This window comes from Thermobia domestica, chromosome 7 (assembly GCF_964235325.1).
Source record: "Thermobia domestica chromosome 7, izTheDome1.hap1.1, whole genome shotgun sequence".
Taxonomy (NCBI): domain Eukaryota; kingdom Metazoa; phylum Arthropoda; class Insecta; order Zygentoma; family Lepismatidae; genus Thermobia; species Thermobia domestica.
The window spans coordinates 186,576,040-186,600,647 of NC_137460.1; the positions used below are offsets into that span (position 1 = coordinate 186,576,040).

The window sequence follows — 24,608 nt, forward strand, 5'->3', positions numbered from 1 at the left end:
ATATATATATATATATATATATATATATATATATATATATATTTATATATGTATGTATGTATGTATGTAGGGTATGTATGTATGTTGGCGTGAGGAGAAGGAAAAAGAAAGTGGATTGTTAATCACGCTTCAAAAAAGAAACGAAGAGAATGATCATAAATCTCATGTACATGTATGTTATTGTTTTTTTTCTCTCAACTGAAACTTGTTTGTAAACCGAATGTATGTGTGTGCGTGTGTGCAATGAGAGCTAAAGTGAATATACAGGGTGTCGGAGAAGTCCTTCCCTGATTACAGAAATTGATAACTCAGGCTAGAAATAAGATAGAAATATGAAACTGGTGTTGAATTGTTTACAAACTATAAAAGTTTTGGTCACATCAGTACACTTCCACATGAGCACCCTTGGTAGCACGTAGCACATCTAGGCGATATTCAATTTCCATCCACACATTAGCCAACATCACTGGAGGTATCGATGCAACGACTGTGGTTATTCGTTGCTGCAGGGTTTTAAGATCTGGTACACGTGTTCGGTAGACCTCATCCTTGACATAACCCCATAAAAAGAAGTCTAATGGGGTTATGTCAGGAGAGCGTGGAGGCCAAGCTGTTGGTCCATCACGACCAATCCATCGCCCAGGAAATGTCCTATCGAGATAGGCACGGACGTCCAAACCCCAATGAGGTGGTGCACCGTCTTGCTGAAAAACGACATCGGGGCGATACTGAAGCAGCTGAGGAACAGCATACAGCTGCAACATATCCAGGTACACTACAGACGTGATGGTATCCTCAGTGAAGAAGAATGGCCCGATAATTCGATCGTGCTATAACGCGCACCAAACATTCACCTTTGGACTGCCTCTGGTGAACTCCCTGACCTCCCTGGGGGGTTCTGAACCCCGAATGCGTACATTATGGCGATTCACTACTCCACTGACAAAGAATGTCGCTTCGTCGGAAAAGGCAATTCGTCTGAGATAACCATTATCGTCCTCAATACGTGATAGCATTTCGACCGCAAAGTCATATCGACGTGTACCGTCGTCGGGCAACAAGGCCTGAACGAGTTGCACTTTGTAAGCACGAAACAATAAAAGTTTGTGTAAAATGTCATGGATAGAGCTTTTTGGCATCTGTAATTCACGTGAGGCCCTGCGCACCGATTTCTTAGGACTTCTCAGAAAAGACTGCCGCACAGCCTCCACCGTGTCTGCTGAGGTTCTTGGTCGACCAGACCTGGGAAGGTCAGCAACCGACCCTGTGTTCTTGATGCTCTTGACATCAGGTGGAGTCCTCCCAAATGTTGTCTGGAACTGTCTCTGCACCGTGGTTGGTGATCGTGTCTCATGGTACCACAGGACACACTGTGCCTTTTCCTGGTTGGTTGGCATGGCTTCTTGGGCTTCTTACGTACTACAAACCTAAAACAAAAAAATTGAGACTTGGTAAAACAGAACAAACCTAACACAGACAAAAACTTTTATAGTTTGTAAACAATTCAACACCAGTTTCATATTTCTATCTTATTTCTAGCCTGAGTTATCAATTTCTGTAATCAGGGAAGGACTTCTCGGACACCCTGTACATATATACCTGTAACAGCTGTATGCAATATACTAAATTTAAGCTTTTATAATTCAGTTATTTCTGAAGCGATTTGCACCAAACAAAAACTATTTTTTCAACCAAAGACAGCACTATAAGTTATAAGTTTTAGATGTAAGTTTTTATGATTTTACATGTCATAAATACCTATTCAATCTCACTTTAAAATTGTTGTTATCTAAATACTTTGCGCTATGTATAGTTAGTTGGACACTTCTCTAAATGCTTTGTGCTTTCCTACTGTGCTGGTCAAAAAATATTGGGAGGGAGAATGTATACTTAAACTAACACCTGGAGGGAAAACGATAGTCAAAAAGTGTGCGTAGATTTTTTAAAAGATTTGGCCTAATTTGTTGGTTAGGGGGTGCGCTAGAACCGGTATATACTATACTACTTATAATCATAATAAGTTCTATCCAAATTAGTGTTAACATTATTACAAACATGATTAATGTTCATAAAACTAGGCTATGTCAACGAAAGAATACTGTAATGGTTTTACAGAGTAGTCCTAATAAAGTCACCGGACATGAAAAATTCTGTCACAAGAAAATCAAAGTAAACAAAGATTACAATGAAGTTACAATGTAGTTAACATCAATGCTGCTTGCTTCTGGTCGTGGAAAGTTTAACTATAACAAGTGCTGGAAATGGCCACCTAAACACTCAATACACCTTTCTGGCCTGGTAATGAGAGTGACAAAGATTGTATGCAGTTAGTCTGTGTGAATTTTGGAATAGCGTATTGTTGTTATCTCGCATTCTTCTTATACACTTCCTTCTCAATGAAACCCAACAAGAAAAAGTTACCTGAGTTGAAATCGGGTGATCTCGGAGGCCACAAATTACCATCCACATTTCGATCTTCATCGAAAGATTCGGTGATTTCTTGCATTGAGTTTCGGTCATTGTGAGCAATTGCCTCGTCTAATTGCAAGTGTGCATACCGTAACTCCCCGACATTCAATTGACAAATGAGATGAAGAGTTGTGAATTTATGGTTTCGTGACAGAAAAATGGGATGATGCTTCTGGTTGAAATAACAAACCATATGTACATGTTTTGGTTAGGCAAAGGTATCTCGTGAAGGTGACGAGATTTATCCATGGATTAATACTGGGAGTACAGTGAACCACAAAAGTACCTCCCCATAAGTGCTCTAATTCAATTATTTGGGGTCCATGTAATTTGCAGTTGTGAGAACGCCTGGACAGATGCAACCCAACTTACAACTAACTTTTCTCGGCACTAACAGCAGTTGGTAGCCCTGATCCAGGTGTTTATGCAAGTAAAATTGTAAAGTAGGTGGTCTAACGAAACAGTTCTCCATTCTAAGATGAATCTCTATGGTTCGGATAGTGTTTTTCAATGAACACCATATATTAATCTCAATATTGCTGTGTATGTAATGTATTATTTCTTTATATACTGTATGTTGTAGAGAAATAAAAGTACTGACTACGCATGAATCAGGAAATGCTTGAAAGTAGCTGAAAATATCAAATCTAGAACAGCTAATGAAAATAAGTTTGTAAATGATTGCCTCCATTGAGAAACCTTCAGCAATTCTCCTCGTTTCAACATCTTTTTCTTTCTGGAGGAGAGATCTTGCTTGTCACACTGAGTATGTATTGAAATTGAAATTGAAACATTTGAAAAAGTTTCTACCTGGCCGGAATTTGAACCCAGGTCTACTGATTACAAGTTCAATGCGCTAACCACTCACCAATTGCGCTACTTCATCTTTCACTCAAACTAATACCTAGTTAAAATTGTTTCATGGAAGAATATACACAATATACTCATGCTTATATGTACCGTGTTATGCAAAAGTGAACTAAGCGCCAAATTTTGAAAATCCACGTAAATGCAACGATTGGTTCCTGATAAGCATTAGAACGTTTTGCACAATCGAAAAGAGAGAGAAACCAACACCTTTCCAAAAAAAGAAACATAATTTCACTTTTCATTACGGCTACACTAATGCTGGACATCAACCTTTAAACGTAATTTTCTCAAAAGTATGAAAGTGGCGCTTAGTTCGTTTTCGCATGACACGATGTCTTAATGACTTACTCGAGATTTCCTCCTTTAACTCAAAATCAACTAGTATAGATATTCCTCAGTGAGGAAAATATCATCAAACGTTCTTCAAGTTGAGGCTACGTAATCGGTTTCAGGGATTGTACCGATTTACATTCCATTTCTTCTTTACCATAACTTCGAATTTTCAAAGAAGAAAAGGCGGCATCAATTATTTTCACATTCTTTGAATTGAATCAAGACGTGTAGAAATAGACAGTTCTGTTTATTATTATTATTATTATTATTATTATTATTATTATTATTATTATTATTATTATTATTATTACCACAGAAGGAAACAAAAAGTCACATAGTCGAAGATATTCATAGGAACAGAAAAGATATACAGCATGTCAAATGTTTCTTACGTTTATATTAACGCAATAATATTATTAAGTTTATAGATTTACAGATTATAGATTATAGATTAAGTTTATAGATAGAATTATCATTTTATGACAACAAGAAATGGAATATAAATATTTGTTAGCTGATAATAGCAATACATTTCGTTTCACCCTTCTTCTAGGTAGAAAGGCGAGGTGACATCTTAAAAAGAATCATTCTCTTGACTAGAGTTGTAAGTCTACTATTTGCAATTTGTGGACAGCTAGGAACAATTCCTAGGAATTCATTTTTGGCCCATACTACCCACGACGTGTTTACCCTTTATGTATACACTCATTCCTGTTCAAACAATTACGTTCCAAGACAGTACAAATCAAGGTTGATACGGATGACATAATTTTCTGTTGTTGTCATTTCGCCTGTGAAGGAAGTCGTCTCAACTCTGAGACCCAGAGAAATTGAATATTTTTAATGTTAGTATACATCAGAAGTATTAATATTGCAGATTATAAAAATTTCCTTTAATTGCCTCAGCGGGAATCGAACCCGCGACCCCAAAATTATGAAACTAACGCTTAAGCTAGTACTCAAAGACATCACTGTTCTGGGAGAAAGAAGAAACTGGATGTGCATTGAATTCAGTAATTACACGCTTTTACTATTCCAATGTAATAATGGTGAAACGTTCTGATTTCAGTCATGATAAAATAGTAAAGTATTATGCAGAAAGAATAGTCCAGACAATTCAACTTTAAACTGACATCTAAAAAGACATACAAGCACGCAAGGCCATGTGGGAAAAATTAGCCTTTAGAGTTTTTAAACCCTTGAGAGGCACAGTGCCGTGCCGTGAGGGGAGCAAGCGGGGTTACGGCCCCGGACACCCAAGTAAGAGACGCAAAATTTGGAAGGAACAGAAAAGAAAAGGAAAAAGTATAGAAAGTGCTCAAAATCAAGGAAAACCAGGGTTTATTGTTGACAACTTTCTTAGGCCAATCATGGTGGCGCTTCGCGGCTGTTCTATGTCATACGTACGGAGGCGCTGACGGATGCTCTCGCCTCGGGCCCTGATTTTTCACGACATGACACTGGACAGATACTCATATTGATTGGAATCTGGTGTTTGAGGGCACTGAATTATTTTTTTAAAAAGTTAACTAATTTAACGAATCTTTCTCAGTACCTTATGTTTCCTATTTTTACGCGTTTCACTAACTTTTAGTTTTTCCATTAACTCTTTAAGAACAGAAACATTTAGAACAGTAAAAATCACAAACACTATTCGCGCGTTCTTCCCTTGAATGAAGTAAAACAATAAAATATGGTGAACATGCAATTTTTGGTCTTCCATCTTCTATGTATTGTGAAATCTGTAAGACCAAATTAAACAAAGAGCAATATTAATACACAAAGCTCTCAACATCTTAGCTATTTATGGCATAACTATTGCATGATTGGAATAACTCTAGTATATCCACAAAACATCATTTGTCATATTTTACTGAAATATGTAATGACTTTTACGACAACCTGATACTTTACATGTTGTTAATACGCAAAGTTCATTGATGTCATCACTTATTCACTTTCTTATGATCATCAAAACCCTTAGGGTACTTCCGTAGATATAGAAAAGTGAAATGTAGTATCCAGGCTTGGTATAGCTAGTGATAGGCAGTGGGAATATTCCAGGTGGGAAGGAAAATAAAGAATGGGAATATTCCCCGTCTTTTTCCTAGCGGAGCCGCGGTGGCTCAGTGGTAGAGCGTTCACCTCTGGTGCTTGGGTTCCCAGGTTCGATCCCATCCCCCGTCAAGTGAACTTTGTGGTGGACAAACACCGTGTGCGTGGGTTTTCTCGGGGTTCTCCCGTTCACTCCCACTTTCTTCATTCCATCATTTTATTCATTACTCATCATCACCGTCTCCTTTAGCCTAACCGGCATAACCGTGGGACGTAAAACTCAAAGATTTCATTTCATTCATTTCATTTTTCCTAGCATATAAATTTCCGGGAAGGAATTTATTTCCATTTCTTTACTTTTATCTTCCAAACTAATTACTATACGACTAATTACTTTATTTTCATTTATTATGATTTACTTCTAGGTTTTAAATAATTTGGAGGTTAAAAATTTAAAATTCGTTGACTACTTTATATAACTAATAATATGATTTTTTAAGTTCCATTTCGATTTGCACTAAAAAAGTAGCAAAGTACTAATTTACAAATGATGAAAGGAACCATTTTTTAAAGTGATGTAGAAATTATGTAGAAATAGATATGAAGTAATATTAACAAACCCTGAACCACTGTTAGTAATAGACGTCGGTCAGTCTCTTCTCTCTGACTCGAATTTCTGAAGAGGTACTCGGACTTCTCTTACATGTGAATTAACACACGGAAATTTCGAAAAATGGGTAGGAAGAAAGGTCCTGTGTGGCAATGTTACTTGCAAAATTTTAAAGATAAGTCAGTATCTTGCAAATACTGTGAACATAAATATTTATGCGCGAATTTTGATTAAATGGTGGGACATGTATCTTCTGGCAGTTACCCAACCTAATTTGTTTATAACATTTAAAAATTTAATATGGTTATAATGTTAATAGTAGTCAAGTTTAGAAAATCCACTTACACATAAATTTAAACTGTTTAGCGGTTTAAAAGTATGTCGATTTACTATAATAGTAATATTGTTTCACGGGGCCTAGGCGGGAATACCCGCCTTCCTGCCCGGGCCAGTCTGCCCCTGGCAGGAAGGACTTCAGTTTGGCCGCGCTCCTTTGATTCGTCGTCAAGATTGCCGAAGGGACCAATACAAATTATCGCCAGTCATGTGCATGCGGTTATTATTATATATTAATTTTTCCAGACGAATTGTTTCTAAAGTGAGTTCCGAGGGCAAGGATAACCCCTGCCTCTACATCATGAAGTGAAAAATATTGAAATGAATGTGTATAATTACATGAATTTTGATGACAACTGTCGCCATCCATTAAAAAGTGAATATGGGAGAACTATGAAATAAATAAATAGATGGGGGTAATTTTATTAAAAATTATAAGGCGAACGCATTTTCTCTTATCCCAAATGGTTATTGTCGAATATACACGGTTATAGGAGCACTCTGATTGGCGAAATTAAAAAGACCTCAATGATCCCTTTACATGCGACGCCTCCTTTATCACCTGCGTGGCAAAGTCGAAAGAACACGCGTCTTCGGATCGTAAGGTTGTTGGTTAGCTCCCGCGTCGGGGTACTTTTTAAAGTGTTTTAGACTCTCTGTAATATAAACAAATCGCGCATATAGGCGATAACTTATTTTGAGGGAGTAATTTTGTGATTCATTGGCATTTTGTCGCGTCTCTGCATTGATGGAACGCTCGTGATATAATTTTCAAAACAGAGTGGGATCAGCGAATCGTCACTGCGGGGCATCTAAATTTTGCCGAGAGATGTCTAGTTGCCCATCGCTGGTCCACCAACGCTTTCAGCATGGGATAGCTTGAGTTTCAGGTTGTTTACATTATCAGGTGTCTTTTTCTATCTTTAACAAAAAACTTCCATACGAAATAACGTAATAAACAGAAAAATATATAAAAAGTACGTTTGAGTGTTCAAGCCACACATCACGTCTTCGAGTGCCAACGGTTAGAGAGTTTTATTCCCCAATATCGAGTAACCTGGATAAAACGTTGAACTCGACTATCTGCAATGTATATTACTGGCTCGTGAAAGAATATAATTATAAAGAAATACTCGAAGAGATATATTTAAATTGTAGTTTAACATAACATTAGCCTCGATGCTCAAACAGGGCGTTGAACTTCCTCATATCTAAATGCTGCAACAACATCCACTAATACTACTTCAATCATTCATTTTCAAGAATTTAATTTGACAATTTAGATTTGAACTCTCTTGAATATTGTATCTACATAACACTGTTTATTTTGTTATGACCGAAACAAAGAGTTTTACAACATTGAAACGGTAAAATTGTGCAATTTTCTTAAGACACTTCACACCAAGTTTTCCCCCTCTTAATTGACAGCGATATTTTAGAGTAGGGGAGTAAGCGTTAGTTTCACATTCCGGTGGTCCTCGGTTCGATTTCCGTCGAGTAATTTAAGGATTTTTTTTTATCATTTGTAATGTTAATACTTCCAATGTAAGATAACATAGAAAATATTCAATTTCTCTCGGTCTTAGTGTTGATACGACTTTCTTCAGTGCACTCGCAATAGAACAGTGGCCTACAAGAAGACGACGTCAGCCGTATTAACCTTGATTCGTACTGTCTGGGAATGTAACATGTTTTGCTAACAATTGATGAATACACAAGGAATATCGTTAGTATAGGTCAAAAATACGACTGATCAGAAATAAAGGTTACTATTTCACAGTAATTCCTTATGTTTCTACTTCTTTTTTCTTCTTCTTCTACTACTGCTAGAAATATATTAATTTATTAAGCAATTCACCATTTCAGATACGTTCCATATCAACAAAAAGACTTCAAATTGAATAGTCACAAACTTCATATATTATAAAATATGTAGCGAAGCTATATATTATGAAATATGTAGCTTTCCAATAATAATAATAATAATAATAATAATAATAATAATAATAAAAAAGGAATAACAGAATTAGAATAGCAATTACGTAAACAATACCTTCCAATTAAGGAAAAGATGATTCCCCGACGGGATTCGAACCTGTGTCCCTGCCCTACGAGTTTCAAGATTTGCCAATCAACCACAACTTCCTCATAGAAAGATAAAAATAAACTAGCAGTTACGGAAGATAAAAATAGAACTTTCTTTTTCTACACGTGTTGATGCAATTCAAAGAATGAGAAAATAATGTTTGCGGGCTTTTCTTCTTTGCAAATTAGAAGTTACGATGAGGAAGAATAGTAGTAATGTAAATCGGGAGTAATTAAAAACGATGAGGTAACCTCAACTTGAAGAACGTTTCGTGATACTTTCCTCGTTGACAAAGGTCTATATAACTTGTTTTTGAGTTAAAGAAGGATATCTCGAGTAAGTCATTGTGACACTCATAAGGAACGTATTCTTATACGAACATTGGTATTTTGTATATTCTTACATGCAACGACTTTAACTAGCTACTAGTTTGAATGATGAAGTGACGTGGTAGGTAAGTGGTTAGCCGTATTGAACTTCTATTGAGAAAATAATGTTTGCGGGCTTTTCTTCTTTGCAAATTAGAAGTTACGATGAGGAAGAATAGTAGTAAGGTAAATCGGGAGTAATTAAACTTCTATTCAGCGGACCCGGGTTCAAATTCCAGCAAGGTTGAAACTTTTTCAAATGTTTCAATTTCAATTTCAATACATACTTAGTATGACAAGCAAGATCTTCTTTCCTTCATAAAGAAAAAAATGTTGGAATGAGGAGAATTGGAGAAGTTCTCTCAATGGAGGCAATCATTTACAAACTTATTTTCATTAGCTGTTCTAGATTTGATATTTTCAGCTACTTTCAAGCATTTCCTGATTCGTGCGTGGTCAGTACTCTTATTTCTCTACAACATACAGTATATAAAGAAATAATACATTACATACACAGCAATATTGAGGTAATATATGGTGTTCATTGGAAAACACTATCCGAACCATAGAGATTCATCTTAGAATGGAGAACTGTTTCGTTAGACCATCTACTTTACAATTTTACTTGCATAAACACCTGGATCAGGGCTACCAACTGCTGTCAGTGCCGAGAAAAGTTACGTGTGAGTTGGGTTGCATCTGTCGAGCCGTTGTCACAACTGCAGATGACCTGGACCCCAAGTAATGCAATTAGAGCACTAATGGGGGGAAATACTTTCGTGGTTCGCTGTACTAGGAACTTACGTACCAACTATGCTAGAAATAGGATTCTCTAGCCGTAAAGGATTTTAACATCCAAAAAACTCCCTGTAACCTCAGACAGAATTCACTGAAAATACTATAACAGATTTCAGATGATAAGCGGCATGGCCTTGAGTTGGCTTCACGCGGCGTCCAATTGGCTTTGAGCGGTGTTGACAATTCGCGACAAGCAGTCCGCACGCTGACTTCTCGCGCTACTGCGAATCTTGACAATACCAGAGGCGCTTATTAGAAATATTGTATTAGCACATCAACTGCTCACTTTACGAAGTAGAGAAAAGAATTACGAACACATACGTGAAAACTACATCTTTTTATGTCAACTGCTTGTTATGATACACGCTTTTAAAGGTTTCCATATAAAACAATTAGTAAAACGAGCGATGAGTCCCGCGTCTAATTTCCAGTGGATTTTTCTTCAATTTGGAAATAGAACTCAACTTTTATTACAGAATAATCATGGGTATAACCAGCAGGTTGTTCTAGGGGAACATTACTTTCAGGGGGAGGAAAGCTTTTTACACATTTAAAAGAGAACAAATGATCTCTTTCAGAATATGAAAGCATTTTAACTCACCATACATACTATACACATGTTATATTTTCACGATGCTACCTTATCAAAAGACGGATGTTGACAGTACTGAGTTGAAAACCGGATTGTAGATGAATCAATAACCTATTCATAAGAAAACAAATGCTGTTTATAGCAGTCTGTTTATCTGACTTTGTATTTATATGGGTTAAAACAGTAAAGAAAAAAAAAACTCGAAAAAATATCAACTCAGATATTATTATGCAATAATCTAATAGAGAGTTCATACGGTGTGCTCTCAGTTAGGGAAATGAGAATATAAAGCATATGGTTAATTTTAGTTGTTTTAATTAGGTACAGAAACCGCATTGATGAGGTTTGTTTTTTTAAAAAAATTCATATTTTATTATAAACGTCCCTCATTTGCATTAACTATTAAATAAGTTTATTAAACACATACCACGAACCTCATTTTGGAGTTGGAAATAGTTTGGAAAGACAGGGCCCCCTTTTCCCCCGTGGCTACACGCCTTTGGAATCTGATTCATTATATATATATATATATATATATATATATATATATATATATATATATATAATATGCCTAACATCGTAAGAACAAAGTATGGGAAGTTCGTAATATTGTTTTGAAATTTACTTCGGGATAAATTTTTCCTTACTCGACAGTAAAAACGCAGTATGTTTTTTTTTCTTCACGTTTCACTACCTTACATATATGCGACCACTTATTCCCTCTTTCCTCCTCCAGCAGAGATTCAAAAGCACCAGGCGTCTGAATGGTCTCGTAAATTATCGTAACCCAAAACAAACTCGATCATTAAGGAATCAGACGGATTGTTTTTGTGTGACTTAGACCAAGCCCAAGAAAGTTATTTGTTATGAAAACTGAGAAGGAAACAAAAGTGTTAGTTGTGTTGGAACGTAAGTTCTCTTCTAGCATAAACAGAATTCATCAGTGTCTGGGTTACTTTCTTTCGTTGTAGTTCGTTTCTTCTCCAAAATTATAGTTGACAATGTCTTTAAGCAAACCCAGTACAAGTGCTGAGCCTTCTTAAAAAATAAATAAATAAATAAATAAATAAAAATAAAAAATAAAGTGCTACGAAATCAGTCTCGAAGAATTATTTTTTGTGTTTACATTTTTTTTAGCCCATGATAATAAATTTACAAGACTCAGATTCAGACAATGACGAAATATTAACTGACATAGTGAAAGTAGTGTTGAAGACGAGTGTTTAGCATATCCACTGGAAAAGTTAATAGGTAAGTAATTTAATTGCTATATATACTTCTAGGATGCATAGTCAAAATTCTTGAGTTTGCTGGAATAGTATATTTACATTGCGAATAATGTTGCAAATGTGTGTGTCATAACCTCAACTGGAGGAAGAGCGAGAAGGGAAAGGGGAGTCCATGATCCGGCAACACCGCGCGGAATATCGCGCACCATTGGCTATTGCCCGTGATGCTTTACATCTGAAATACACAGTACACACATCTGTGTATATCTTGTAGACGCAATTGCTGTACGCCAGATATCTGGTAAGGATTACTTCACCTAAAAGTGAAGTGTGTAAAGACCTTATCACCGTGTAAAGACCTTACTTCAGAATGTGTAGACATGATCTTGACACTTGCCTGCTACGCAAACATCCTAGTTGATTTATTCGGTCCTTGTATATTATGTCGCCCCGCGTCAGCAATTTTATCCGGTGTTTGCAATTGTTTCGGATATAGTTACACTAGTCGTCGGTGAGCAGTACTTGCTTATTACCGGCTATACGGTAGACTTCACGGATGGATTTTATTAACTTTTTTTGTGAACAGTTTTATACAGGATTTGTAAGAGTTGTCACGTATATCTCTACCACAAAAACCCTCTCGGCTACTACGAGGACAACAACGAAAAAAATAATAAAATAATAAAATAAATAACCACGTATACAACCATTTAAGGATCGTATGAACGTGGTAAATATCAGAATTACAAACATGGAGTTACTAAACAATAAACACATTACAGAACCACGAAAGTTTGAATATTAGAGTGGTCTGGGTTTCTTTCATTTCGAGATGCAATACTCCATTGTGCACAGACACCAACAAAAAGTAAAAGGTACGGTCCACTGGGCTAAATTTTTCCTTTCCAATTTCTTAAATAAAATCGGTCCTTGGTCCAATTTGGGTCTTGACCCAAAATGTTAGTTATACCCCCTACCCAACACCTTACCGATTTATCGTATCATAGTATGTATCGTATCGTATCGCATCATGCTCAAAATTTAATATTTTTAAAATTCTGGTGGGGTGGTCCAGATAATTTGTAAGTTTCACAGATTGTAGACACTATGAAGGTGTAAATGTGAACATTAAAAAAAATCGATGCATATTTTCTTCTTCTTTGCATGCTGATCTTTTTCAAAAAGTAGAAAAAATGTTGGTGGGATATCGCTTATTTTTTGTTCAAAATGTTGTAATATCCTTAGTTACAACATTTTTTTCAGGGTCTGAAAATAATGAGAACATTGTCAAAAATTTCACGTTTTTGACCATTTTAGGACTCTCAAGGTCGGAACTTGGAACATTTCTTTGCCAGAGTTGACGACTTTCCTTTCTCTTTCGTCACTGAATTATTTCAAACAGGCTCTAAAGTTCAAAGTATTCCGATCAACGAAGACAGGGACGAAGATTGAATGAATTATCGCAAATTATAAAGGTAACCAAGAAAGTTTTGTCGCCTTTTCACCAACCACCTTCGAACATCGATATGTCACCTAGCTGAAAGATCAGAAATTGTCCCCATCACCATCGACGAAAGTCTGCCAACGTTCTGGAAGACCATGGATTCCATCGTGGTAGAACTTGCTGGGCCGTGAATTGAAGAAGATATCAAGTGCATTTTGCACCTCTACTAGGGATTTGAACTGGCGTCCTCTAAGGTGATTGCCCAAGGAATGGAACAGATGATAATCGAACGGTGCAATGTCCGGGGACAATGGCAAATGCAATAGTGTTTCCATCCAAGGCGTAGAATGGTGTCCCAGGTCATCATCTTAGCAACGTGGGGCTTAGCGTTGTCCTGTAACATGAGACCTCACTGCAATTCAGAAGTGCTGGCTAAAGAGTTTTGAGTTGACTCTGACCAGCTGGTAGTAGTTCCCGATGCACGATGCCGCGAACAGTCCTCAAACACACAGGAGAATAATCTTCTGGCGCAGTACTGGTTCATGAGATGCTAATCAATGATGACGGCGCGGCGCCGTGAAGCTTCGTATAAGACCCACTTCTCATCACATATCAACACCCTGTCCAGAAATGGCTCCTTCCTTAGATGAGACAGCAAAGAAACAGGTGTCTGCTCGCGTTGCCTTCTGGCCCGGAGTCAAATCATGTAGGACCCATCGATCCAACTTATAGTGCTTCCCAAGTTCATGGAGGTGCTGCTAAATGGTCCACTCACACTGAATTGTAGTCTCAGTTCCTTACATGTCTGGCCACTGTTCGCATCAATTGCTGCTGAAGATCTTCATTTTGTACATGTGTTGATCTTCCGGCACTTGGTGCGTCTTCGAATGTTTCGTCATAGTCCTTTCGTCACCGTCCGCTTAGTCACGACACTCTCAGCAAATTCTTGGCATATGTTTCCCTCGCTGCAGCGGCGTTTGACCGCAGTTTGAAGTTTGAACTAGTACAGCATACACGCCCTTGTGATGTTCTGTAGTGGTTCCATGTTCACTCTGTCCTTATGCACGTTCACTGTGTAACTGAACTGCCACAACCATCGTATATTATGAGAGTATTAATAGAGGTCAGTTGAGGTAGTATATTGGATATACCCACACCAACAACTGACCTTTGCCTTATCTCCATTCGCATTCAACTCACGGTGTGAGAGCCAATTGAACACTGACCTCCACAAAAAACGACAGAACTTTCTTGGTCACCTTTGAATATGGTGTTTGTCTATAAAGAATATTTATGTGTACCTTACTACCATGCATGTTAAAGTAAATGAATCTTTATAGTAAATAAATTTACTCAAACATATATGTAAAATGAAAACAACTGATATAGCAATAATCCAAATATCGTTTTCTCTTAAATCAAGTGAGTTTTCATTTCTCAAGTCTTAAACTTTATTTTTGTACATTAAATGTTTAATTTCGTGATTCTTGAAGTTATAAGATTCAATTGTATCCAAAATTGCGAGTTGAAAAAACACTTGTAATTGTGTATAAAATACATTTCAAATTGATCTTTTGTAAAAGAAACATTATAATATATAACAGACAAACTTGAAAATAAATGCACAACGAGGTTTGGTAACCAAAAATATGCTACAAGAAGCGTTTCAAAATACTGTTTTTACATATTAAGTTGGATTCAAAGTTTTGACATGAATGGTCAAAACAATGGATACTAAAATGGTCATAAAACTAAAAAAACAAGTTTTTCAGTTATAAGTTTTTTGACAAAAAAGTGACGTCCTCCTCAAAAAATCGTAAAAATATTTTTGAGAGAGGGACTTGGCTGATTTGTTTGTTCAAAATGATATAATATCCTTAGGTGGAACATATATTTTTCAGGAAATATTTGAAAATGATGGCAACATTGCCAAAAAAAAAAAAACAAAAAAAAACAATAAAACTGAAAAACCTTTTCTTACACTTTTTTGACCATTATAGAACCCTCAATTTCAAAACTTTGAATCCAGCTTAATATTTAAAAGCAATAGTTTGAAACGCTCCTCGTATTATATATTTGAGTACCGAGCCTCGTTTTGCCATGTTTTCCCAAGGTTGCCTGTTATTTATTATAATGCTTCTTTTACAAGTATTCAATTTGAAATCTACTTTGTACGCAATTTCAGATGCAGTTGAATCAGCGCCGTAACTTAGAACTTTTTTCTGAGGGGGCAAGTATTAATACGCGTATTTGGACCCACTAGAAAAGTTGTTTTTCTAATTCTTAGGCCCCCTCTTTCCATCTTTCTCTTACTCTTTGTGGACCCCCAAAGCCTGTGAGCTCTCGCACGTCAAGGTCTGTGGGGCCGTTAGTTACGCCCATGGGTCCGCTTCATACATGACAAATGAATTAAGGGGACAATATTGACAAACCTCAAAGCCATACGAATAAATATTATTTCTAGGGCTTCTAATAGTAGACTTTCTTTCTACTGAAATGGACCCACGATTCATTCTTGTTTTATTTACTTTTTGTGTGCTGTTTTGTTTATGTAATGTAGTGAACCTGTTTGATGCTTCCTTTATAATTCCATGTTCGTATTGTATATGGAGTAAGAAAATTTTGTCTTAAAATGGGATCCCCTAGAACGGCAGGGAGCTTAACTGGAAGGGGAAGTTGCTCCCCCTTCCCCCACACAAGTTACGGCCCTGAGTTGAATCTTTAAGAGTAAGTTCAAGAGTTGAACATTAAAAACACATTTAATTTAAGAGAAAAACAAGAGAAAACGATTTTTGGATTATAGCTATATCAATGTGTTTTCATTTTACATATAAATTATAGGTAAACTTATTTACTATTTACATTCATCTATTTTAACATACAAAACAATAAGGTACACATAAATATTCTCTGATAATGAGAACAAATCAAAAACCAAATGCCACGTAATTTACAATAATTCATTCAATCTTCTTCTCTGTTTTCGTTGATTGGAATATTTTCAAATTTAGAGCCTCTTTTAAATAATCAGTGACGAAAGAGAAAGAAAAATCGTGAACTCTGGCAAAGTAAACTCTGGAAAACTGTGAAAAAACTTTTTACAGTTTAATTTTTTGACAATTTTGTTACCACTTTCAGACCCTGAAAAAATGTACCTAAGGGTATTACAACATTTTGAATAAAAAATCAGCGATGTGTTCTCTCAAATTTTTAACGAGTTTCTGAAATTTTCAACACCCAAAAAATCAAGAAAATATGCATCGATTTTTTTTGAAAAAATGTTTCCATTTACACCTACATAGTATATATAATCTGTGAAACTTTCAAATGTTTTGGACCACCTCCACCAGAATTTTAAAAATATTAAATTTTGATCATGCATTACATGATAATTCGGAAAGGGGTGGGTGTAGGGGTTCGAAACTCTTTGGGTGGTTTCAGGTCAAGACTAACATTTGGGGTCAATAACAACCCAATTTGGATCAAGGGCCGATTTCGCCATCTTACTAGGAAGGACCCTTTGAACATAATTGACTGAGACGTTTTTGAGAAAATCACACGAAAATGGAAGAGTAAACTAACCCTTGTGATTTTTTTCAAGGGAAATGAATAATGCTTCATTATCAGATTATAATGAAATATTTGTTTACAGCTGCCTGAGTTGTTTTTGAGAAAATAATCCAGAAAACATTTATCCCTAAGAGTAAACTAAAACTACCCCTTGTCGACTTTTAAAGGAGAAATGTGTTATGCTACATTGTAAGATTATTTATGAAATATAAACAAAATCGTCTGAGTCACTTCTGAGAAAATCGACCGAGAAAAAACTCATTCCCCAAAATAAAATGTCTCTTGTGTATATTTCCAAGATAAATGATTCATGCCATATTATTGAGTTAACAATTAAATATTTATTTATGAAACACGAACAAAATCGCCTCAGTCATATTTGAGAAAATTTCCCGGAAAAACATCCCCAAGATTAAACTACTCCTTTTGTATTTTGTCTGCGTAAATGATTTATGCCATATTATCAGGTTAGTAAAGAGATATTTATTTATATATGAATAAAATCGCAAAAGTATTTTTTGAGAAAATGGACCAGAAAAAACTTACCTCCAAAAGTAAAACTACTCAATGTGTGATTTTTCACAATAAAAACTCATGCCATATTATTTGGTTAGTAATGAAATATTTACTTATGAAATACGAACAAAAGTACTCGAGTCGTTTGAGAAAATCGATCTAAAGGAATTCCCTAAGAGTAAACTTCCTCTTTATGTTTTTTTTTGTATATATACAGAGAGAAATGGCTTATACCACAGTATAGGATTATCAGTGAAATATTGATGTATGGAACTTAAACAAAATCGTTAAAGACGTTTCCGAGAATATTGTAATTTTCAATTTTTGTTTTTCAGTAAACTATCCTTAAATTCAGAGGTAGGAAGAAAATTTGAAAATGCTACTAGGGGATCTTATTGAAACCTTAAGTTTAAAATTTGGTGTGAATGCGTCGAAGAATATGGCCCCTAGACGAGTGAAAACATTTTCATTGGGACGAACAGATAAACGGACATCGAAAATTCACTTTTTCGGTACGTATGGGCCGAAACACGTAAATCTGTTGAAATTTCAATTCTATTTTTTTTTTTACGGTCACCCAGGCTCGTATTTAGGTAAGTGCTATTCAGTGCTCAAGCACAGGGCAGCAACATTTATGGGGTGGCAAAATTTTGTAATTTATTTTTAAGATTCACAATAAAGTAATATCTAAAACTAAGAAACCGCAGAGTTCTGCGCTAGCGCGAGAAAATGCGTTAATGTGTTTAATTAGCTCTAATTTCAGTAGTTACTAATTAACTAGCTTATCAGATTATTTTTAGAAAGTCATCCTCTCCTGCCCCGACTCCAAGAGATGAACATGAACTTGAACCTAATGTAAACTGATACTGTTAAACTCAGAGACCTCGAAAACTATGAATTCAACACTAATATTTGTCGCTTTCGATTACTTTTTATGTCTCGCTCCCTCCCTGTGGACTGGAGTATCACCTTCAAGTTGAATTGGATTAAAACTGTCATTATTCATCTCAGCGACCCCCAAAACTATGAATTCTACTCTGATATTGGTCATTTTCGATTATTTTAAAAATCCCTCCATGTTATTCTTATGGAGACTTTGCACCCTCATATCTTAGATGAAGTATGAACTAGGGACCTGGAACTGGTCATTTGGATTATTTCTCTGAAAGCTTTAAAACATTAAAATTTGATTTTTCTATCTATTAAGGTTCTTGAGTTGGAAAATGCTATAGATAGATAGGTTTATTGTATTATTAATATAGACGCTTTTAAACCATACTTTGGGAAGAGATTTTCTTATTCGAGTAACCAAAAACATGAGAAACTGCATACAGGAAAAGAAGTTTATTTGCAAATGCTTTGGGAAGAGTTTTTTTTATTCAAGAAACATAAAAAGCATGAGAAAACGCATGCAGAAGAAAAATAATTTATTTGCAAATGCTTTGGGAAGAACATTTTAAAATGGGTAATCTAACAACGTGAGAAAACGCCTACAGGAGAAAAAAAAATCGTCAATACTTTGAGAGGTTGTTTTTTTTATTATTCAAGTAATCTAAAACATGAGAAAAGAAAATCATACAGGAGGAGAAAATTATTTGCAAATATTTTGGAAAGAGTTTATCTTATTCATTCGAGTAGGTTAAAACATGAAAGAATCCACACCCATTATGTAAACTAATATAATTTTTTTAGATATAAAGTTTTATAAAATGCTTTTTACTAAACTCACTATAATCTTTAATTATGTGATAAGTTCAAATAAACAATGTCAAAAATACTGCCTAGTTTTTTAAATTCCATATGTTTCTATTACAATGATAAGAATGAATATTTAAGAAATTCAATCATAATTCAAGTGAAGTCATGAAATATAAATGTGGCATAACGGTTAATTAAGAATTAATAGAATGCATTTTCTCCAGACAGTAAATTAAAACCTACATGAATAAATTACATACCAGTACTGAGAGAATATATCTCCAATGGATAAGTGGTTGAACTCGTTGCCTTGTAATTAAGGGGTTCGGGTTCGATTCCCGATGGGGACACAAGTGGTTTGGATCCCACGTTAAGCTGTAGGTTTCGTCCTTAATACGTCATCATCATCCAATGGAAGACAATCGCAAACTATCATGGGTTCACCTTACCCAGGGGCCTTCGGGTTAAATACCCACCATGGTAGAACACCACATCATAATCATCATTGAGAGAATTAGGCCAAATAAATTACGTTGTAACTTTTGTAGCTTGTAATACCTAAATTTCTACTCAACTATGTTTGTAAAATCACGACTTGTTTTCTTTTTATTTGAGACATAAGTTTGCGCGATGGGGGAGGGGCGGTAAATTATTTAGAGCACAGGGGCGCATAATATATAAATACGAACTATTTAAATACAACTTTGAGAACTGTATAGCAAACCGTCTCACTACTTCCAAAATGATTATATTAAAATCAGTAGACTCGTACCAAAGTTACTGAAAAAAGAAAAAAAAAACATATAAGGTCTATATACTCATACTTTCCTTGTAACTGTAACTTACATGGGATGGTCTTTTCTCGTAAATATAAGTTAGCATGACAATACTAATAGTTCATATGTTCAGCCTCGTGAAATCACTTTCGTGTTTATATTTGTAATTACTTTCTAGCCACTATGAAACTTTGAGATCTATATTGTTCGAGTTTTTTTTTTTTTAATAGTAAGTTCTAAATACCACACAAGGGAATTATGTGTTGAACCTCAAGTCATTTCAAAAATAGTTACAAACCAAATTTTTCAACTAAACCACTAAAAGTAAAATGAGCATGACGATAATATTTTGGATTTCGCAATCATAAATAAATATTAATGTTTTCAGGTTGCAAATTTTTCTTTCTTTTTGTACGCTGTTAGTTACGACTTCCGTTACGACGAAAGAGTTGTTTATATCTCTAATCCTATACTGTTGAATTTTGCAACTACATGGAAATCCTAATTCGATCAAACTTATCATACTTCCTTATCTACTATTAATACTTTTACATTTAACGCACATTGCTTAATTTATGATAAGCTTTACTCTGTCTACAACTTCCAGAATAGTGTTTTCTTACCTAGAGCATTAAAAGACGAAGAAAACGAAACTTTTTGTAGATGTTTTTTATTTAATATTTTGAGCCCACTTAATATTAAGGTATCACAATATTACATTTATAACTTACCAATCCCTCCTTCAGCTGTTGAAGGTGTATCAGCATAGTTGAAACTCTGCACAGTTCCTCTCAGTCCTTCGTAGTACATGAGACATCCTGATGGAGCTGCAATGTATATGTACGATCATGTAACTTATGATCTCGTAATTTTATGTACAATCAACGAATAACTTTCATTATATTGTCTAAAGTAGTGGCTTCCTACCTTGTTTACCTGGTTTACTTCTTAAATCCTGCATACCTCATGCCTCCTTCCCATTCATTGGTCATTACATGCTTCTTCTCTAGCCCCTTCTGCGATTTCAGATACAACATTCAGTTCTCAAATCTTCAATACTACTACTACTAATAATAATATGTAGCTCCAGTGTAACGGTTTCGACAAGTTAACGTTATCTTCATCAGGAGTTAGTGTCTGATAGAGATAACGTTAAATTGCCGAAATCGTTACATTGTATTTTAGTTTTTAAAAAATAAGTTTATATACTCTGGTCAGAAGTGTTAATTATTCCTCCTCCTCCTCCTCCTACTACTAATAATAATACAATAAAGCATGTTAACTTGGCCATCTGTCTATCTTAGACTTGGTCCAATTGAAGCAAGTTTATCGCATGGTTTTAATGATAAATTTACCTGTGTACCTTGAGCACGCATAATATATTTTTATTTTTTCGAACTCTTTCACATTCTGAACTCTTCCATAAGTGAGGCAGATGTGATGTATTTGTGAATGGAAACTGAGAAGCATGCATTCCCATGACTTGCCCTAGGAGTTCAATGATCAGAACATCACCAAAAGGATGACGAAAGGGGTAAAGATGAAAGAAGTCATTAAGAAAAACTACGTACAGGAATTCAACAAGCGACTATATTTGTTCACCCGTTTTGTTTGGGGGAAACTAATGGACATATCGGCGCTTTCTTTTATAGATCGTTTCAGCAATTCCGAAAATTCTCAAGGACAAATCTAATTATTTCAACTAGTAGCTTGTCAACAGGTAACAATGCTTTTGAGCTATGGATTCCCTTAAGATTTTCTCAAGGCATCTTATTCTCTGGGATAGACATTTATAACTCATTAGCAACAGGTGGCTAAGTTAACAGAATTAGAATAAGTGACAAAAAGAATAAAGTAAATATATACGTTGAACCATCAGGAATAAAATTATTAGCAACCGATTTCAACGAAGCAAAGTGATTGTCATCCAAAATGAAGAAAAAAAAAGCAAGTAAAATTTGATAAGTCTTATTTTGCGATAGAAAAGAGTATTTACAAATAAACAAACCTAACAATTTATTTCTATAAACTGCATATACATTTCCCTGTTTATGATATGCTTTATTGCTTTCAATCCGAATAATTCAGTAAGATATAATATCAATATCTATAAACTTCATACATGAATTTCTATTTTATGATTGTTCGTGTGTTTTCGTTCTTGTGCTAGATAGGTATTCAGCAAGAAGTAAGGTATGTTTTTGTACTCAATATACTATAGTAATTTTCTTAGTAATGTAAATTATTCATTTACTCTATACATATTATTGAAAAGTTGGCTATCTACTAATTTTAGACATTGCGGGCTAAAACATGTCGATCATACTTATTTTCTATAAGTTAGCCCTTGTCTACGTTGATCACTTTTCAATGAAACCGTTGGAGGTCAACATAGATAGGTTTCACTGTATTAATCATAATTTGCTATTTGGTAAGATCAAGTTTTGAACCCCGTGTTGAACACGAAAATAGTACTTTGTATTCAATTTTATAATTTTGTAAAGAATGTTAATATGAGTAGTAGTAGAGGCCTGACTTGACCGCACTCTTGGTTATCCAATTTGGGGCCACCATGGACCATAGTGAATGAATCAGGGATGCTTTGGCCCGGGTTTGCGTCACCTATTAAAATTTTGCTTATGCTTATTCAGGGGCCATGCACGCTGGTGCGAATGAGTCACAGGTACCTTGGCCCTGCTATGACGTCATTGAATTGGGAGTTTTGGATCAGAGGATATGATGATTCTTTCAAATTACTAAAAATATGGTCTTGATGATTCATTACGTTATGAAAAAGTACAGGTTTACGAATGCTTTTTTTATTTTTCGATCCCTTTTATGGCATAAAATTTGGAGATTGTTATCCCTTTGATGAGATGGACTAACACTGGTGCAAATGAAATCTTTAGTTTTACGTCCCAGGATTATGCCGGTTAGGCTAAAGGAGACGGTCACGATGAGAAAAAAATGAAAGTGTGGGAGAAAATTGGAGTATCCTGAGCATAATGTTGCCCACCACAAAACTATTTTCGCGGGATTTGAACCAGGGACCATATACAGCAAAGGTGAACACGCTACCACTGAGCCACCGCACCTCTACTGGTATGAATCAATTAGAGGTATTTTGTTCGAGCTAATATGTTCGTTTGACGTCACTGAACTGGGATTTTTAGCTTGGAGCTTATGATGGCTTTTCGTTCCCTTTTATGGGTATAAAATTACCAAAACAAGGTTTGATCTCTTTCTTGATGACCTATTACATTATGAATTAGTAGACCCAGTAATAGTATAAACTAGTATTAGTATTAATATGAAACTCGAAAACTTTGGAGTTCCTTCGTGACTAACCGGTTAGCGTATGCGTCTTTGACGTGGGAGACCAGGGTTCGATTCCCGGAAGGAGCTCATGCGGTTCGGATTTCACGTTAATTAGTAGGTTCTATTTTTGCTGCTGAACGGGACGTTAAACTCAAAATCAACTTAACTCGAAAACTTTGGGAGGAATACTTGATTTTTGGTTGTTATCCCTTTGATGAGATGGACTAACACTGGTGCAAATGAAATCTTTAGTTTTACGTCCCACGATTATGCCGTTTAGGCTAAAGGAGACGGTGACGATAAAAAGTGAATAAATTGATGGGAGAAAATTGGAGTATCCCGAGCATAATGTTGCCCACCGCAAAACTACTTTCGCGGGGTTTGAACCAGGGACCCCCAAACAGCAGAGGTGAACGCTCTACCACTGAGCCACCGCACCCCTACTGATATGAATGAATTAGAGGTATTTGGTGCGAACTAATATGTTCGTTTGACGTCACTGAACTGGGATTTTTAGCTTGGGGGTTATGATGGCTTTTTCGTTCCCTTTTATGGGTATAAAATTACTAAAACAAGGTTTGATCTCTTTCTTGACGATCTATTACATTATGAATTAGTAGACCCAGTAATAGTATAAATTAGTATTAGTATTAATATGAAACTCGAAAACTTTGGATTTTCTCCGTGGCTAACCGGTTAGCGTATGTGCCTTTAACGTGGGAGACCAGGGTTCGATTCCCGGAAGGAGCTCATGCGGTTTGGATTTCACGTTAATTAGTAGGTTTTATCCTCGCTGCTGAACGGGACGTTAAACTCAAAATCAACTTAACTCGAAAACTTTGGGAGGAATACTTGATTTTGATTAAGGTATACTTTTCATTCACGGGACTTATGGGACTCGAACCACGATATTCAATTGTCAAAAAATGTGTCCAGGAAAGCATACATTTATTGAGACGCATAAAAGAGGAGGAGGGGCGATCCCGGACCTGGTTAACAACAATAATTTATATCGTATTCGTTTGTGGGTTAAATAAAACTGTTGGAAAGAATAAAAAAGTTTCTTCGTGTATTGACTTATAATCATATGTTGAAAAGGAAACGTCAGCTGTATCGTGTTACCTATGCTTACGTATTCGTTGTCACAGTATCGTTGGTATTGTTTGTTCGAACAAATAGGGTGTTTAATTGTCAAATAGTGTGTAATGGTTTACTTTGAAAAACTATATTCATTCTTTGAGAAGGAGAAAAGGGATGAGATGAAGTTATTTTGGACCTAGTTAGTACCTATCGTTTTCGTCTGTGACGTCACATTTACCTTTCGCTTAAATCTGATTGGTTCATTGTAATAACGATTAATCTACTTATATAACGAAATAACATTGAGGAGTTATTTCTTATGACAAAACAACAACATATATATGTAATGGTTTACTTTGAAAGAATATATTCATTCCTAGAGAAGGTAAAAGAGGGAAGTGATGAGCTGACTTCGAACCTAGTTACTACCTTTCGTTTCCGTTCGTGGATAAATAATAAT

At 35.5% G+C, this 24,608-nt stretch overlaps 1 protein-coding gene across 1 annotated transcript in view; it reads right to left on the reverse strand.

The window, feature by feature from the left end:
• LOC145690617 (uncharacterized) overlaps window positions 1-24,608 on the reverse strand; it is a 254,426-nt gene that overhangs the window by 90,831 nt on the left and 138,987 nt on the right. The window contains exon 7 of the mRNA XM_081765680.1: window positions 20,482-20,577. Within this exon, the coding sequence (XP_081621806.1) occupies window positions 20,482-20,577 (96 nt within the window). The remainder of the gene's footprint in view (window positions 1-20,481; window positions 20,578-24,608) is intronic.